This window comes from Lissotriton helveticus, chromosome 1_1, assembly GCF_964261635.1.
Source record: "Lissotriton helveticus chromosome 1_1, aLisHel1.1, whole genome shotgun sequence".
NCBI classification, from domain to species: domain Eukaryota; kingdom Metazoa; phylum Chordata; class Amphibia; order Caudata; family Salamandridae; genus Lissotriton; species Lissotriton helveticus.
In genome coordinates, this window is record NC_136057.1 from 1075463927 (window position 1) to 1075481487 (window position 17561).

Genomic DNA, 17561 nt, shown 5'->3' on the forward strand with positions numbered 1-17561 from the left:
TGGCACAATCTGCAGTAGCAATTAATTTACAGGCCCTGGGCACAGGTAGTTACCTCTAAAAGGGACTTACAGAAAAATGAACTACACCAATTGTGGATATACCAAATATAACCATGTTTAGGGAAGAATCACATGCACTTTAGCACTGGTTAGCAGTTGTAAAGTGCTCAGAGTCCTAAGGCCAACAAAAAGAATCAGCAAAAAGAGGTGGTAAGCAGGCAAAGGGTTTGCTGGAAGATGGAAGACCTCCTTAAGGCTGACAGGTCCAACAGTGTGCTATATAGTGTTATTTATAAAACTGTATGTCTGTGCAAATTCACCAGACATGTCAATGGAAAATGTGCTAAATGGCAATACGTTACCACAGGAAGCTGTAGTTACATTAAAACACAGTTCTGCCTCATATTAATTAATGGTAGGTGGGTTGGGAACGTTTGCGACTCTAAAAAGTGGGTTGTGAGTCTAAAAAGTTTGGGAATCACTTTTCTATTGCATGGTCAATACGTAGTTCAACAATTAAGAAAGTTCTCTCACATCAACAGCTTATAGCAAGTAACGCAACCCTGTTTAGCAGTCGATGTCTTCAAAGAGGGAAATAGCATGCATCTGCTATCAAAAATGGTGTCATCTCAGATGGAGAATAACAGCAGGGGGTGCGAGAGTATACCAGAGCATAGTTCATTCATTTAACAACGGAACTGTATTGTAGGTACTGCATATTTAGAAATGACTGAATGTACAAGATTGGCATGAACCCTTCCATATCAACCTGTAACAATAAATCCTAATTTCATATTTTTCGAGCTGAGAGGTGCCTGGAGGATAGTAGCTAGGGAACATTTCTCAGCATGTGGTAACAACCTACTGCAGGAAGGTCGGCACATCCTGGTTGCATATAAAAACTCAATCATAGCACTGTTGACATCACTAGGTATTGGGCTCGTCTTGTACGAAAGTGCATGTCGGTCGTTCAATTTGGCAATTGACACATGTCTGCTTCTAGGTCGAAGACATATCCCTTGGGAGAGGCCCTCTGTTATCCCGAATTTGTGAAGTCTTCAGTCTTTGCTGAAATATGCCAATCTTGAACACCTGCGCGCATTTAAAGAACGTAAATTATAGTGTTGTGTAAGTGCAAAGACATAATGGCTACAGGAAGATGCATGATAAAACCTTTCGCCATGCGTTTTATTTGATTGTATATTAAAACGAATTCCAATTACTTAATACACAGGAGTATAGACAAAAAACTCATAGCCTCATAAAAATTAAACAGGACTCGTGCGATATGAATCCATATAACAGATTTCATATATTGTAAAAATAAAATAAATACAATTGTTTTATTTCTACCTGGCGACATTGTTTTCTGTCCTGCATCATACTGCATGCATATTATTAGACGAGCAGCTAGAATAACAAAACAATATCCTTCCACCCACAGTTTTTTCAATAGGAAAAAATTGGAGTGCTCCTGGCTTGATTGAAAGAATCCTATGCACATGGAAGTTCAGCTATAAAATCACACCTGTCTTGCAATAGTAAGTCGTGAACAAATAAATATTAGATATTTACGTATTCAGAGGAAACTTGGGACTCCTGAAGATCTGAACATGTGGCTGATCTGCTGCATATCCAAGAGTGACAGGTCTCGTGTTGTAAGTTGAGTGTTAGCAATGAGAACAAGGGCATTGCCTGGGGAGGTATTGTAAAGCTGCCACTGGGAAGGGTGCACAACCTTAAGTGTTACACCTTACCATTTCAATGTTTTACAACCCATTTTTCATGACAATACTCATACAAAAGTGGATGAAGTAGGGCCAAAAGTAGATTGAACAAGTGCCCCACACATCCCCTTATTTCCTGGGCATGCAAAAAAAAAGATTTCTCTACTACAAAAGATACTTTGGAGGTGAAGAAAAAACGAAATGGGAATAATTCCTATCACATTAGGAAAAGCGGGTTGGACAGGGACGTGCTAGCGAAACACTAGCACCCCAAACTCAAGGGGAAATTTGTTATTGGTATATGGGTCGTAACACTGCTTTGAATAAGTAGGGTTAGAAGTCAAATACTTTTTATTATAAAAATAAGTATTTGACTGGACATTGATTTTTTGACACTGCTATGCACTTTAGAAGTTACTTGTGTTCACTAACTTGAATGCATACTTCCCCCCCTACAAACCCCGAGGGAGCCCTTGACTTCTCATCCACAGCTACCATTGAGAATCAAGTGCAGAAGTGGTACTTGGCCCAGTTTTTCACGATCCATAGTAGGTTGGGCCCCAGGACTTCAGGAGTAAAAAGCCTCAACCACCACAGTTGGGCCCTAACGCCTGCGCTATCAAACCCATTCCAAATGTATGTGTGTGCTATATTTAGAAAATGGTTACACACGCTGTATTGCACGTACTTGATTTTGTGAAATGTGTACATTAACTTCGTGCATATACTATAACTTTCTCTGGTGTACAACTGCTTTCGACCACAAAAAAGTTTCAGGATTGACTTGAGTCTATGAACAATGGATCCTTTTAGCTCGTATCAGAACTACTGACATCATCGAGGAAATACGAGGAAAATACTAACTTTGGGAATTCACGGATGTCACTTTATTCGTATTATCAAACAAATAACAGTCACTGTGGTAACACAAAGACACAGCTTTTAAGACAGTTTGATGGACGATACTAGTATCGAGTGTTTGTACTGAGTATGACAAAGTAAATCGAAAAAGAAGCTGGTTCTTTCCACATAATGCAATATTTATAACTACGTTTGTGTATATGTGACTCATGTTTACCTAACTTGATTATTTGAGAACAAGAAGATGCTTGTTCAGCTCTTGAGAATTGGCTCAGTGGCGGAATTCTTTAAACAATTACTATTATTTTTTTAAAGCAAATATCATCAAAACGCACCAGGAAAATCTTATCTACAAAACAACTGCACTCCGCGCTTCACATGTTCCTCTGGAGGTATACAAAATATAAATGATTTACCTGGTGTCGAAATTGAGCAACAGTGCGGGCATAATGGGATGAGTGATGTATAAAATGCTCTTCAGTTTGCTTCGTGCATAATTTACACTTTCGTGCCATGGAAACCGCTCTCTACCGATACTGTGAGAAAGCTGTATGGGGAAATGATATTTGCATTTAGAACAATGCGATGGACAAGACACATATAATACAAAACACTTATAAAAATTAAGAGAGGTCTTTTTTCAGAAAATTATTTTGCTGTGTATCTGCAGAAGCACGTTACTTTCTCTTTGACATGCATAAAGGGCAGATCTACAATCGAACAATAGGGTTTATCGACAGGCTCCAGCAGTCTGAACCTGCCTAAAGTATTTCGAGGACTGAAACTTCATAAATGCTACAAAATGGCCAAATATCTATGCGACAACACTACAGCAGCGCTGAAAGGTAGCCTTGTTGCTAAGAATCTTTATATTGTAGATATTATTAACGTCAAGAATACATTGGAAATACAGAGTGGTAGCAAGAAATTACATTTTTCTTAACTGTGCCAGATATTATATGAGGTGCACCCAGAGGACTCGCACGCGACCTAAACTCTGCTTGTCTAGGGAATTCAAGATCAAGTAAGTACCTTAACAAACATGTGTGCTTCACACAGTCTCGCACCCAATCAAAGAAAAGCTGTCAGTCGTCGTTCTGAAGGGGTATCCTGGAGGCCATGTAGATTTGAGAGGAGCAAAGTCCGATGCAAGGGGGATTTCAGTTCCTGACTGAAGCACCACCTTGGATTCCAAAATGGCAGTGCTCTGAGGGGTATATTCACAAGAACGTGTAACACAACTTTACACATCGCAGCCTATCACGGGAACATAACCCTGTGTCAAGGTGGAATTCACAACAAGGAGGTACCATGCCATAGGCTGCCGAGACCGTGGCTAATGTCCGCGATACAACCACCTCGACGGAGATAAAAACACAAACCTCAATGCGAAAAAACATGCGATGAGCCAAAGCGCGATGTGGAAATCAGCAATAAGCAGCGAGATGCCAGCAATAACCACGCGTAATGTGGGAAAAAGCACAAGAACAGCATACGGAAAATGCCACTAAAAAATGACATCAACTGCGGAGTACCACGGATGCACCCTGACCGACTGCAGAGGACAACATTAACCCCACAATCCCCACGGAGGAACACCCAGGAATACAGGGCCCGTGGAAGGCCAATGATAAGAGGAAGACGGGTACAGTCGCCAGGAAAACCCGATTATCGCCACGGATGAGCCAGAACACCACCACCAACTGTACATCACCTCCAACGTGTCATCGGCAACAAAGAGGGAAAGATGGCACACCACCTCGGACCATGTGAATGCCGTCGCATGGCAGAGGAGTACAATGGAAGAGCACAAGAGGCCCTGGACTGATGTGAATGGCAAAACCAAGCAGAAACTCACTGCCAACACGAAAGCAGCAACGCACCCAGGAGCTGAATGACATGGAGAAGATGGTGGTCACAGTCACCAATCGGGAGACAGTGATAGGAGTTGAGGATCCGGACACCATCCTACATGACCCGACACCACATCAACAGGGTGCGCACCGACCAGGGAGTGGGTGGACGGGGGTAGATGGGCACAATGGCACACATGCACAACTAAGCAATGTACACTGCACATCCACAATGACTCAGGATCATATCCCTGATCTCACGGGAACACCTCAGCACACACACACAAACACCAAGCAGTCCCACGTACACCATGTGCCCAAAGGGGCACCCACACAACACATCAATAAGCACACAACCAACACATGCACACTGGCGAAACACAGCAAACATGCATGTACGTCAGCCACACTGACAATGCAAAAGACACCACATGACTAGTAGCATGGATGCAGTCCAATCGCCATGACAATGTACACGGCACAACACTGTGGTGGCTGAGTGCGGACCACAACCGAAAAGCAGCAGGTCACACTCTGACACAACCACCTGGACAAACAACCCCTGACGTCAACGACACATCTGTGGACAAACCATGCCCAAGAGTCACAACTCGACAAAGAGTTAAAGTTACCAACGTCTGCAACATCCCAGCACCGTGGAAGCACAGAACTGACAGGCACACCGCATGAAAGGGACCAGTGGCAGACAAATCAGAGCCGCAGGAGTGAATCACCCACCGTGCAGAATACACACATATGTATAAGTGCACCTCGATATTGACAACATCCCGGTACAAACAGCAACACCTACACAACAGAACACAGGACACAACTGGTGCCGCAAATGTGCACAACATGGCAGATAACATCTGGCACAGCAGGAAACTGTAACATGACATTGTATGCTGTGCTTTTGGACATTTTGTACTGTCCCATGATTGCCAAGGACGACCACAATTTCACGTGCTCATGAGAAGTAATTGTCAATGATGGTGTTCCTATGGGCCATACCTATCGCAGCTGCAGTGAGATGTGGGCCACCTGCCGCATCGTCCCCATCATCGTCCGATACTTCTGGAACTGGGCCACTGCCATTAACTGGCAAGCTTCCTGCTGCAAGAGCTGAACATTGAGCATGGCACAGTGCCAACATGCCTGCTCTCCAGAGTTCCTTCATACGACGCAGAGCTCCACAGCAGGTGCTTTATTAACATAATAATCGCACTGTACAATTACTCTTTTTTGTTGTTACTTTGTGAAGATTAATGGTTTGTATGATCAACCGTTTTTATTTATTTTATTAAAAGGTTTTCGTTTTCTGAGCAGCTTAAGGAAAGAACTGCTTCCGTGCTCTGTACATTGAAAAGTAACACTATTAGCATTCCTTTTCTGCCATATTCAAAGTCTAGCTTCCGTGCCCTGTGAGACATACATGAAGGGCACAACAAATTATTTCCACTCGAAGAGTGTCACAAAGAAGTGTCTCCCTTTCCTAAAGGGCATGATAAAGGTTGCAATGGTTTGAACTACCAATTTAAATAAACAGTGTAATCATAACTTAGCACATTTTACTTTCCTCCAACAGCTGAATCATGCCAGAACAGTGGATGGCACCGAGGGCCTTAGATAATTAACATTAGTGCAGCATGGGCAGTGGCAAGGCGGTCCAGAGCCTTGAAGGGCATCTTGAATCACCAAACAACAGTCAAAAGGGCCATTTTCCTTGCTTGCAAAGGCGCATGCGCTACTGGCGGCTCTATCACAGGTTGTTCTTTGAATGGACTCCACTGTCTGCTGCGACACACTAGCATCACATATGTTACTTCAAAATAAAAGAACAGAAATCTCATATTCATAATGCCTCCAAAGCTATGAGACAATTATGCTGGTCACCTCAAGATACAGAGAGCCTCGGGTGACTTTAATTTTTGAGTCCTTGGTGTATAATTTGAAGGTGAAGTGAAGGTGTGTGCTGAATGAAAATGACTGTCTTTCAAATTCATCATTTATTAAATTTTCCAAACATACTTGACGTACCATTTGTTTTAATAAAAGCCATTACAGAATGCATAGCTGCCAAGTGTTTTCATATAGCTTGTGTGTGCTTTTTAATAGTTTTACTGTCTGCCATTCTGTTGCCTATTTTGTGCAGGGACGTAACTTTCACAGATGCAGCAGGTGCAATGGCATCAGGGTTGACTGAACCCTTAGGAGCCCACTGAACCACGATTACTGTTGTATTTTATAATTGAAACAGCTGCCAGGGGTCCGCTTCCTTTCTTAGGGCCCATGACAAACTGGCTACACTATTGGTTTTATTACACTGTGTTAATCTGTATGACCAGTAAGCCCATGAAGTGAAACTCATACATATAGATAAATATCAGAAAGTATATCCATTTTAGAATCCTAAAGAAAAGTCCTTAAAACAGCTGCCATATCCGTCAAGTGCTTATGGAAGGCCACAAACCTACTTCTCCTTTCTTACATAATCTCATTGGAACAGCGTTGGCATCTTGATATTAAACAGGCATTTCCAACCAGTCTCAGAGCATGAGGCTATTTTGCTCATGGGAAGGCTGCCTACATGTATTTACATTATTTACGCTGAATTTAGTTTTCTTCCTTTTGGTAGTACGGATTTTTAAGAATGCTATATATGTTGACAAAATGATTCAGAAAAGGGGGTGGTGATGAACAGAGTGTCTGAATTAAGCAGACCACTCTTACCCAGTCCAAAGATCAGGGCTTGATCCATCACCGTTTTTTAGCTCACTGCACCATCCCAGCTCAGAACCTGGCTACATGCAAATTAGTCTGTTCCTGTCCCAGTGCATGATGGGAACAGGGCAAACCAAACTAACAAGCCAATTCTTATACTGGGAAGGAAACAAGCTACCGGGGACCGGTTTCTGGCATTTCAGCCTCGTCGGCCCGGCTTGCTTGAATCCTGATGGTGCAATGAGCAAGGGACTCACATCTGAGTATACCCTTCCACGCTTGTGGTGGACAAAATGATTCAGAAAAGGGGGTGGTGATGAACAGAGTGTCTGAATTAAGCAGACCACTCTTACCCAGTCCAAAGATCAGGGCTTGATCCATCACCGTTTTTTAGCTCACTGCACCATCCCAGCTCAGAACCTGGCTACATGCAAATTAGTCTGTTCCTGTCCCAGTGCATGATGGGAACAGGGCAAACCAAACTACCAAGCCAATTTCCTATACTGGGAAGGAAACAAGCTACCGGGGACCGGTTTCTGGCATTTCAGCCTCGTTGGCCCGGCTTGCTTGAATCCTGATGGTGCAATGAGCAAGGGACTCACATCTGAGTATACCCTTCCACACTTGTGGTGGACAAAATGATTCAGAAAAGGGGGTGGTGATGAACAGAGTGTCTGAATTAAGCAGACCACTCTTACCCAGTCCAAAGATCAGGGCTTGATCCATCACCGTTTTTTAACTCACTGCACCATCCCAGCTCAGAACCTGGCTACATGCAAATTAGTCTGTTCCTGTCCCAGTGCATGATGGGAACAGGGCAAACCAAACTACCAAGCCAATTCTTATACTGGGAAGGAAACAAGCTACCGGAGACCGGTTTCTGGCATTTCAGCCTCGTCGGCCCGGCTTGCTTGAATCCTGATGGTGCAATGAGCAAGGGACTCACATCTGAGTATACCCTTCCACGCTTGTGGTGGACAAAATGATTCAGAAAAGGGGGTGGTGATGAACAGAGTGTCTGAATTAAGCAGACCACTCTTACCCAGTCCAAAGATCAGGGCTTGATCCATCACCGTTTTTTAGCTCACTGCACCATCCCAGCTCAGAACCTGGCTACATGCAAATTAGTCTGTTCCTGTCCCAGTGCATGATGGGAACAGGGCAAACCAAACTACCAAGCCAATTCTTATACTGGGAAGGAAACAAGCTACCGGGGACCGGTTTCTGGCATTTCAGCCTCGTCGGCCCGGCTTGCTTGAATCCTGATGGTGCAATGAGCAAGGGACTCACATCTGAGTATACCCTTCCACGCTTGTGGTGGACAAAATCACCACCCCCTTTTTGAAATTATATATGTTGACAAGGCAGCACATTTTTACACCCCTTGGTGTGTTTGGCACTCCATTGCTAGCCTGCCAGCTATGGCTGTGGTACAGAAATAGCAAATCAGAAATACATACAGACATGAATGCTGTGCTGTGAATGACTATCATTAGGTAACCTCCTCCCCGTAGCCCAGGCCAAAGCTGCACGTCTCGCCCTCCAGGCTTATTACTGCAAATCATGAGGACACAACTATGTTAGTGCTAGACTTTGCATTTATAGATCATTTTTTCTAGTCTGATGGTTCTGTTCAGTGATATATATGATCTATGTCAGGTCTCCAGGCCCCTGCATGCAGTGTATGTATGAATGGGAGCAAATTGCCTGTAAGAAGTACTAAGTGACAATACTAAGATATTGAGATCATCAGCCAGGGTGGGCATGCTACAGAGGGGTGATCGTGGTGAGGGAGTACCCAGTATTAAATGCTACAACCTGCATTAGATCCCCAGCTGTGTCAAAGAAAAGTACGACTATTAGTCAACTATTACTTGCATGCTTGGAGCAGAAACAAAGTCAAGTCAGCAACATGCAGGCACTGCACAACTGATTTTGAGGCTATTTTAGAGTTATCCTGGGTGACGTGGGGCAATATTAAGCCCAGCTCCTAGACTCATCCAAGTAGGGGAAAGACAAAGGCCCGTGTTCTCACTGGCAAGCTAATGGTGGAATTTGACTGCTGCTACTTAGCAGTCTGACACTGTGCACTTCTACTTTTACGCCTTGTGATGTTCTTAAATGTTGCAATGTATGTCCCTCTTGTTACGGTATCTTTTTCGATTAATATTTATCAGCAGTCTGTCACTTCAATATGACTGTGTAAACGTACCACAAAGCAGATATAACTTGGATATTACAAGTCACATTGAAATATTATGACCTATAGGCAGAGGCAGTAGTTTGTGTGCTTTTATAAGAGCAGGGTACTCTGAAGTAGCTAGCTGTATGCCAATAACTACAATGAATGAAAACGTATAATGAGATCTACCATTTATCGTGTCTTTCACATTGATAACAGATGTTAATTATTATTATTCAGTTACATCTTACTCATTGTATCGACCGAGTGGAGCTACCAATATTAAAAACTGTGACTTTCAGCTTACATGACACTGATTTCTACAGTGTATGCACGATTCCCCAGAGCTATCTTATAGAGTCCTGATTATGTATATAAATATATATAATATATATATATATATATATATATATATATATATATATATATATATATATATATATATATATATATATGTATTTTTAATAGTTGGTTTTTTCCCTAATCATGCCCCCATAGTCATGTGATACAAATATACTGCATTGTGATGTTAAGTGTGTTGAATATGAAGTATGTAGTAGATTACATGAAAGAACAGCCTATGGACTAGGGTATAGCATGTTATTGCCAGTCACAGTGTAAGTCCTATAATCAGGATTTTGCAATTGGTTAAAGGTTTCATGATTATACATGGGGTGTTCACCTCTGAGTCGGCTAGCAGTATCTTTAATATGTACTTCGGGGCAGATTTACTAACAAGCCATTCAACACAGCAAGACAAGGGCAGGAATGCGCCATATCTACTAAGATATGGAGCAATCCAGCCCTCTCCCATCGCTGGTGCACTGAGTGCAGCCTATCCCCAACGCAGGCACCCTTGAGCCATGCCCCAAGGGTGACTGAGTTACATCTAGGATTGTTTTAGTGCAGGGACACCTCCCTGCACAAAAACAATCTTCTGAGGCTTTTTCCTCTTTCTACATGTGCTACAGAATGCAGCACACATAGAAAGAGGAAAAAACAAGGTGAAATACAGACATTTCTCATTGTTGTGCCTCACCTGGGAAGGCGTAGTATGTTGATGCATTCCTAGGTTTACTAGCTTTTGTAAATTTGGGTAAAGCACTAAAATCCAAAGGTGGATGCTTGGGAACACCTGCGCTCCACAATGAAATGCCTGCCCAGGACAGCGTAACGCAAGGCAGTGCTTTGTGCTGCCTTGTGTTACTCTAGATTTACTAAGCCATTCAAGGCTTTGGGTGGCTTAGTAAATCCCACCCTGACCAGCTTTGCATGACGCAATGGCAATGCAAAGGCTTAGTAAATCTTGGCCTTCGTCTCTTTACATAACTTTCTTTTGTACGTAACATTTATACACGGCAAGCAACTCCTTGCAGCTGAGGTATCACTTGTGTATTTTGTTTCCAACACAGTGGTTCTGATTTCATCAATCTTGGGAGGGTGTGAGGCAGAGGTGAGTCACTGGAATTCGAACCTGTGACTGCAGGGGGAACAAAGATGGCTGACGTAGGCTCCTAAACATGATGAGCTATCTTGCCAACGATGCATGGGTTTCAGGCCTTCACCCCGCCCCTATCCCAGCCAGACTGTTCCCAAAACTGTATGAGCGTCCTGAAAATCTTTTCGTGGTGACAGCCACATATAAACAACCAGTGTCATACTATCCCCCAAAATACTGGGTGCCATGCCTTCCCATCCCTGCTGTTCTCACCCACTATTCTATATCTTCACCTATATTTGCATTTCCTTAGCCCCATGGGAATATTTGCTCCATTTGCATCTTTTCTATGAAAAAATGTGCCCTAAGAAAATCTAAACCTCAAAACCTCAAAAAATGAATGGGAAGCCAAATGCGGTGCCTCCTAATTCACTTATTAAGAATTTAACTGTCAGAATAATTCATTCAAATTAACCCAAGTAATACTTGAATCTTCATGTATTTTGTGTTTTAACTGCCTCGCCGTGCTTATTTTTCAGGAGGACTGTACATTCTACACAACAAATCAAAAGTGATATAGTATTCCTGAGGAGAATACTTTCATGATCTTGGGAATTGGGCATCATATAATTTTAGTAATAAGTATAAGTATCAGGTCTTCAGATCCTCCTCTAGTGGGGTGGTCAGACAGGATGGCACGTTGGACTTACAGTTACAGAGGTCAGAAAGTGAAGTGGAGAGGGAGCTGGTGGAGGCAGTAATGACTTGCAACTCTAATGAGTGCTGGGATGTGGTGGAAGAAACCCAGATCTGTGACTGGGGTTGAGTATTTGAAAAGTTTCAGCACTCCGTCCAACACCTCCTTGTGTTTGCTTTATTTACTCTAAGTTGGCAGGGTATGCCCAGACATGGGTCCCTAGTTCACTTTGCCACTGGATTCATGCAAGCCTGGCTGATGGTTGTTACACCATAACCGGTACCAAGATGCTCGTTTACGGTCCAGTAAAGGCCTGGCTTGGCAGTTCGGGCTGGACTATTCCCATGAGGAATAGGGTCAAGAATGATTTGCATTTGGCTGAATCTGAACTCGGGTGGCGAAGTGAGCTAAAGAACGATGATGGATTCAACCCAGATCTGTGGCTGGGGGTGAGTGTTTGAAACCTTTCAGCGGTCCGTCGTCCAGCTCATTGAGTTTGCTTCCCTATTGAGAGAAGCACAAGCACTTACCTCTGTTGACAGAGGCACAAGACAGGGATGCATGTCCCGGCACCGCTCTTCTTAGCGATGGAGCCGCTGGCTATTCAGCTCTGCCGCAACATGATCGAGTGGGGTGTTTAGCAGGGTTGCGTCACTCCCATTGTCTCACTTTATGCAATGAAGCGCTTGTCTATGGCTTCCTCAGGAGCAATTGGTTGGGGTGCTAATACAGATTATGACATAGTTCGGAGCGGTGCCTGTCCTCCGGGTCAACAAACCGAAGTATGTGCGGTTTCCCTAGGTTGCACTGGCGTATGCACAACCAGCCTACCTCCCAGCGACTGAGATTAGGAGGGAAAAGTACCAATTTCGCTACCTGGGAATCCAGGTGGCACATACCCCATGGGCTCACTACCAGTTCAATATGGTTAGAGTCATTGAAGTTTAGAAGAGTCAATCCACTTTTGGCTGCACCATACCCTATTGGTGATGAGCAGATTTGCACTGAGTAAAATGGTTCTCTAGCCTCGCTGTTAAAACGGCCTACAGAACGCCATGTACAGTGTTAGGAAATCAGTCTTTACTAAATTAAATAGCCTTCTGGTGTCCCTAGTGTGGGCTGGCAAGAGGAGTACAGCTAAATTCGATACTCTAAAATTAGATCTTGAGTTGGGGGGCATGGGCCTGCCGGACCTTCAATTATACTATTTTGTAGGACTCCTGCAGCTTGTGGCACAGTGGTATGTGGATGGCCCACACTAGCAAAAACACCTTCTGGAAGAGTGTGGAACGAATGCAGATCTCCGACACCACCTCATGCTGGGGCCGGAGATTCCAAATGACCATCCTTTTTTATTGTCAGGCAGGTGGCAGTGGCCTAGGCGCACACAGGGATTCGTGTGTTATGTTGAGTACCCTATGGTAAAATGCTGCACCTCTGAAGGCTAAAGCCAGCACGAGAGACTCAATCTATGATGAACATGACACAATGGCTTGAAGGTGGGCTGCACCACAGCTGGCGATTTTTACCTCAATGGCACTTTCCTTACAGTGTGAGAGGAGCAGGATCTATTTGGCCTAAGGCTAGTTTCTGCAATATCCTAAGGCATCCCGTACATTGTGTGAGATCTGAACAGACTTCCCCACTGAGTCCACAGAATCCCAGGCACTGTAGTTACAGATGGACCCACGAACGACTTGGAGATTGATCTAGGGCATTCACAAGGCTCTCAAAGGAAAGAGCAATGTTGGCACAACAGGAATTCGGAACAAGTGGCAAGCAGGCTTGCCTGTGCCGCTCTTAGAGAGTGACTGGAAGAGGGAGTTTGCTCAAGTACGGGGGGCTAGCATTGCAAGGTGCAAACTCAACCAGTTCTATTGCATGCATCAAACCAATATGACCCCACAATGGAGCTTGGTCGGATACATGTCCTTGGTGTGGTTTCGCTCCAGCGTCCTTTCTCCATTTGACATCCTACAGGTTCTAGGGGAGGTCGCGTGGGTGCCTGTGGAACCCTCTGGCAGGCACTGCCTACTTGGGGGTAATACCTACATCTAAACGCGGCACCAAGATAAATCTCCAATTTGGTCTCTTGGGGCTGGTGGTCACTAAGCAGTGAGTGGTTATCCACTGGATGCAGCCGGCTGTGCAACTGGTTCAGACATGGATGGAGGATATGCATGAATGTGGCCTGGTGGGGAAAAGACTATGGGCAGTATGCATGGATGATAACACTGAACGAGACTTGGAACTATGGGATGACATGCTAGATAGTCTGCGATACAAAAGGGGATGATGGACGGAGCGTTTGAGCAAATCAAACACTCACCCCCAGTCAACTGATCTGGGTTTAATCCATCACCATTCTTTAGCCCACTCAGCCACCCCATTTCAGACATGGCTATATGCAAATCAGTCTGACCCTGTGCCTCCTGGGAACAGTCCAGCCGGAACTGCCAAGCCCTGTCTTCCATGGACCGGAAACAAGCATCCTGGGACCGGTTTCGGATTCATAATCCTCATCAGCCAGGCTATCTTGAATTCAGTGGCCAAGTGAGCAAGGGACTCACGTCTGAGTATACCCTGCCACACTTAGGGCGAACAAAGCGATACAAACGGGGATGATGGACGGAGCGTTTGAGCAAATCAAACACTCACCCCCAGTCAACTGATCTGGGTTTAATCCATCACCATTCTTTAGCCCACTCAGCCACCCCATTTCAGACATCGCTATATGCAAATCAGTCTGACCCTGTGCCTCCTGGGAACAGTTCAGCCCGAACTGCCAAGCCATGTCTTCCATGGACCGGAAACAAGCATCCTGGGACCGGTTTCGGATTCATAATCCTCATCAGCCATGCTATCTTGAATCCAGTGGCCAAGTAAGCAAGGGACTCACGTCTGAGTATACCCTGCCACACTTAGGGCGAACAAAGCGATACAAAAGGGGATGATGGACGGAGCGTTTGAGCAAATCAAACACTCACCCCCAGTCAACTGATCTGGGTTTAATCCATCACCATTCTTTAGCCCACTCAGCCACCCCATTTCAGACATGGCTATATGCAAATCAGTCTGACCCTGTGCCTCCTGGGAACAGTCCAGCCCGAACTGCCAAGCCAGGTCTTCCATGGACCGGAAACAAGCATCCTGGGACCGGTTTCGGATTCATAATCCTCATCAGCCAGGCTGTCTTGAATCCAGTGGCCAAGTGAGCAAGGGACTCACGTCTGAGTATACCCTGCTACACTTAGGGCGAACAAAGCGATACAAAAGGGGATGATATGCTAGATAGTCTGGGGCAGGTGGACCAGCCGGTCGAGGGCTGTGCACCTTTTTCCCAGAACGTAGGACCAAAGACTTTCCTGTGGAGAATTTAGGGTGCTGGATTAATGGCTGGATTCGGAACGATGAGTGATACGGGTGGGTCATTGATTGGTGCTGATGGCGCACTGGATAATCTAGGATGGTCCCGCTTGCCCCCTCCCCTCTCCCCCGATCCTCTTTGCCACTCCAATATGCTCCGTTCACCCCAACCCTACCTCTGTGCGCTGTATGTGTACTGGGGTTCTCTAAAATCGCAGAAATGTTGGAATAGTTACCTGCTGCCAATGCTGACTGTTATAGTTTCTTTGGTTGTTTAGACGGTTTGCTATTTCATGAAATTGGGGAAAGTTTTACAGGTAGTGCGATGGTTCTAGAGTGCAAGCGGAAATAGTTGTATGATAGAGGCACACATGGTTAAACCATGCGTGCCTCTACCGCGCAGGCCAAACCAGGAATGCGTCTTAACCACGCATGCCTTTAACCATGCAATTTCGTGGTATAGGCATGAATGGTAAAGGGGTATTTGTGACTAAGGTCGCCATTACCCCGAAGCACTGCCCCGACGACATCCTCAACCAGTGCTGTCCCTAAAACCCTGCCCCTTTACGAACACTACACCGACCCCCCCAGCCCCGCACTGACTCTACTCATTTCCCTACCAGTTCTAAGGCCTAAATCCCTGACCCTTTACTTACACTACCCTGAACCCCCCCACCCTCATGCTGTCCCTTAAACTACATCAACCTCTTCCACTGCTCTGAGACAGGCCTGCCCCAGCCCTCAAATCCACCCGGACTACCCATTACCTTCCCCCTTCCCGAAGGCCTAAAGCCCTGCCCCTTTACATGTACTACCCCAACTCCCGCTGTCACTAAAATGACCCTAACCCCAGCACCCAGACCTACCCAAGCCCTGAAAACTACCACCCCAGCCCGACTTAACTCAGTGTCTCTTCCTGGTGTCTTGCTGCTTCCGTCTAGTCAGCAACTCACTGCTTTAGCAAAGCATATGGGTGGTAACGGCATATGCGTGGTTAAGGCAAGGGTGGTGGCGCTTGCGTAGTCAAAACACACGTGGTTAAGACCTTGGTGTTCCGACTGTTTCCCAGCTGACATTGTCCATTTTATTGTAATCATATGTACTGTCATATTGTGCTTTAATTTTGTACCAAATACAATACAAATTATATAAGAATCTGTGTCTCATAACGTCAAAAATATAGTCATTAACACACAAGCACATATTCTAATTGGGGAGACTGATAATCAAAATCAGCTATCTTTGAGAGACGTGCCCACAAAAAGAGGGTGTTGACACAGGGGTGGCTCGTTGATGACACTCTACTTTAGGTTTCAGACATACAGGCTTGGTACACAATTTGAAACAAAAAAGTGTTTTAAGTATCTACAAGTGTCTAATGAAATACAAACCTAGTGGGTTTGGGTAACATTTACTTGTCAAAAGGCAAGCTTTTTGGACTGGACTGCTTTTTTCACCTTGCTATATTTTGACTAAAGTTAATCCACAAACGATTTAAGGAATTTTGTAAGAAATTAGAGAAGAAGCTGGATCGGTCTAATATATTCCATATGCAGCTAATCAAAAACTACAAAGAACTTGTATTTCTTCTAACCCACAGAGACCTTTTAAGTGGGATTTCAGAACTTTTTATTCTTTTCACAGACCTGGATAAAGAGGTGGATGCTAGTAATATTTTTTTAAATACTGATTTCATGGAAACTATCTGGTAAAAAAGAAAAAATAAGCTGCACAAGATAACCAGGCCAAATGCGAGCAAAATTAATAATGCTAATAACAGACACAAAGTGCCCTTTTAATGCCTAACCGTTAGGTGTATTGCGATTCTGATTGTCAGGGAGGTTTTCCCATGTGTTATGATACACCACCAATTGACTTTTTATTTGTTTTAGGTATCTTTAACTACTAGATACTTTTCAATCCCAAAATAGAAGGTCCATTGTGAAAACATTTAAGGGTCAGTGAGCATTTTAGTTTGTATTTTCAGTTTTAGTACAACAACATTTTTAAGCAACTATCCTTTTTTGCTGTTTTGCTTTTCTTATGTTCACTAATATTTCTCCAGATGTGTGAATACATTTTATAATTAACTTAAATTAAAAAAAAATTGGAAGAGACTTGGGCCCAAATGTTGTTGTCTCAATCAAACTTGGCAACAATTGTTTCTCAACATGTGTATGCCAGCACATTCCAGGCACACAAATACGAAAAATATTCACTGTAGTGTGCCATTTTTCTAGAGGTTCAAAACTGGAACTTGGAGACATGTTTGTTACTTTAATCATGTTACCACTACTACCAATCAACTGTATTATATAAAGCAGAGTGGGACCCAACAAATGGTGGGAATGCACTAAACATAAAAAATGTTTTACTTGCCTTGTTATGTTTATGAATTCCAAGTCTCTCCTGTTCCATTGGATCCAATATTAGGTCATTTAAAATTGATATATTGACAGGAGTGGTATACACAGCTTCAATTTCCTTCCTGAAAAATGAATAATATAAAAACATGACAAAAATTACCTTATGAAAAAATTATTAGGACAACTTCATTAGTTATACGTGCTACAAATTATTTTTTTCAAATGTTCAATTTTACACAATAAAGTGAATGAGATATGAAATTTGACTTTATGATAAAACATTTAATGACTGTGTGGCGATAACATAATTTAAGACTGGGGAGGACCTCATTGGTCAAATATTCAGTGGG

General features: G+C 43.8%; 1 protein-coding gene across 5 annotated transcripts in view; it reads right to left on the reverse strand.

Moving 5' to 3' along the window:
• Positions 1-17561, reverse strand: part of LOC144821103 (uncharacterized) — a 551585-nt gene that overhangs the window by 311951 nt on the left and 222073 nt on the right. For all 5 annotated transcript variants that reach the window (XR_013608229.1, XR_013608235.1, XR_013608223.1 and 2 more), the window contains 2 exons: positions 17225-17333; positions 3005-3135 (listed from right to left, as the gene is read on the reverse strand). Coding sequence is in view for 1 of the 5 variants with exons in the window: in XM_078677983.1 (XP_078534109.1) it covers positions 3005-3135; positions 17225-17333 (240 nt within the window). In the remaining 4 variants the exon portion in view is untranslated. The remainder of the gene's footprint in view (positions 1-3004; positions 3136-17224; positions 17334-17561) is intronic.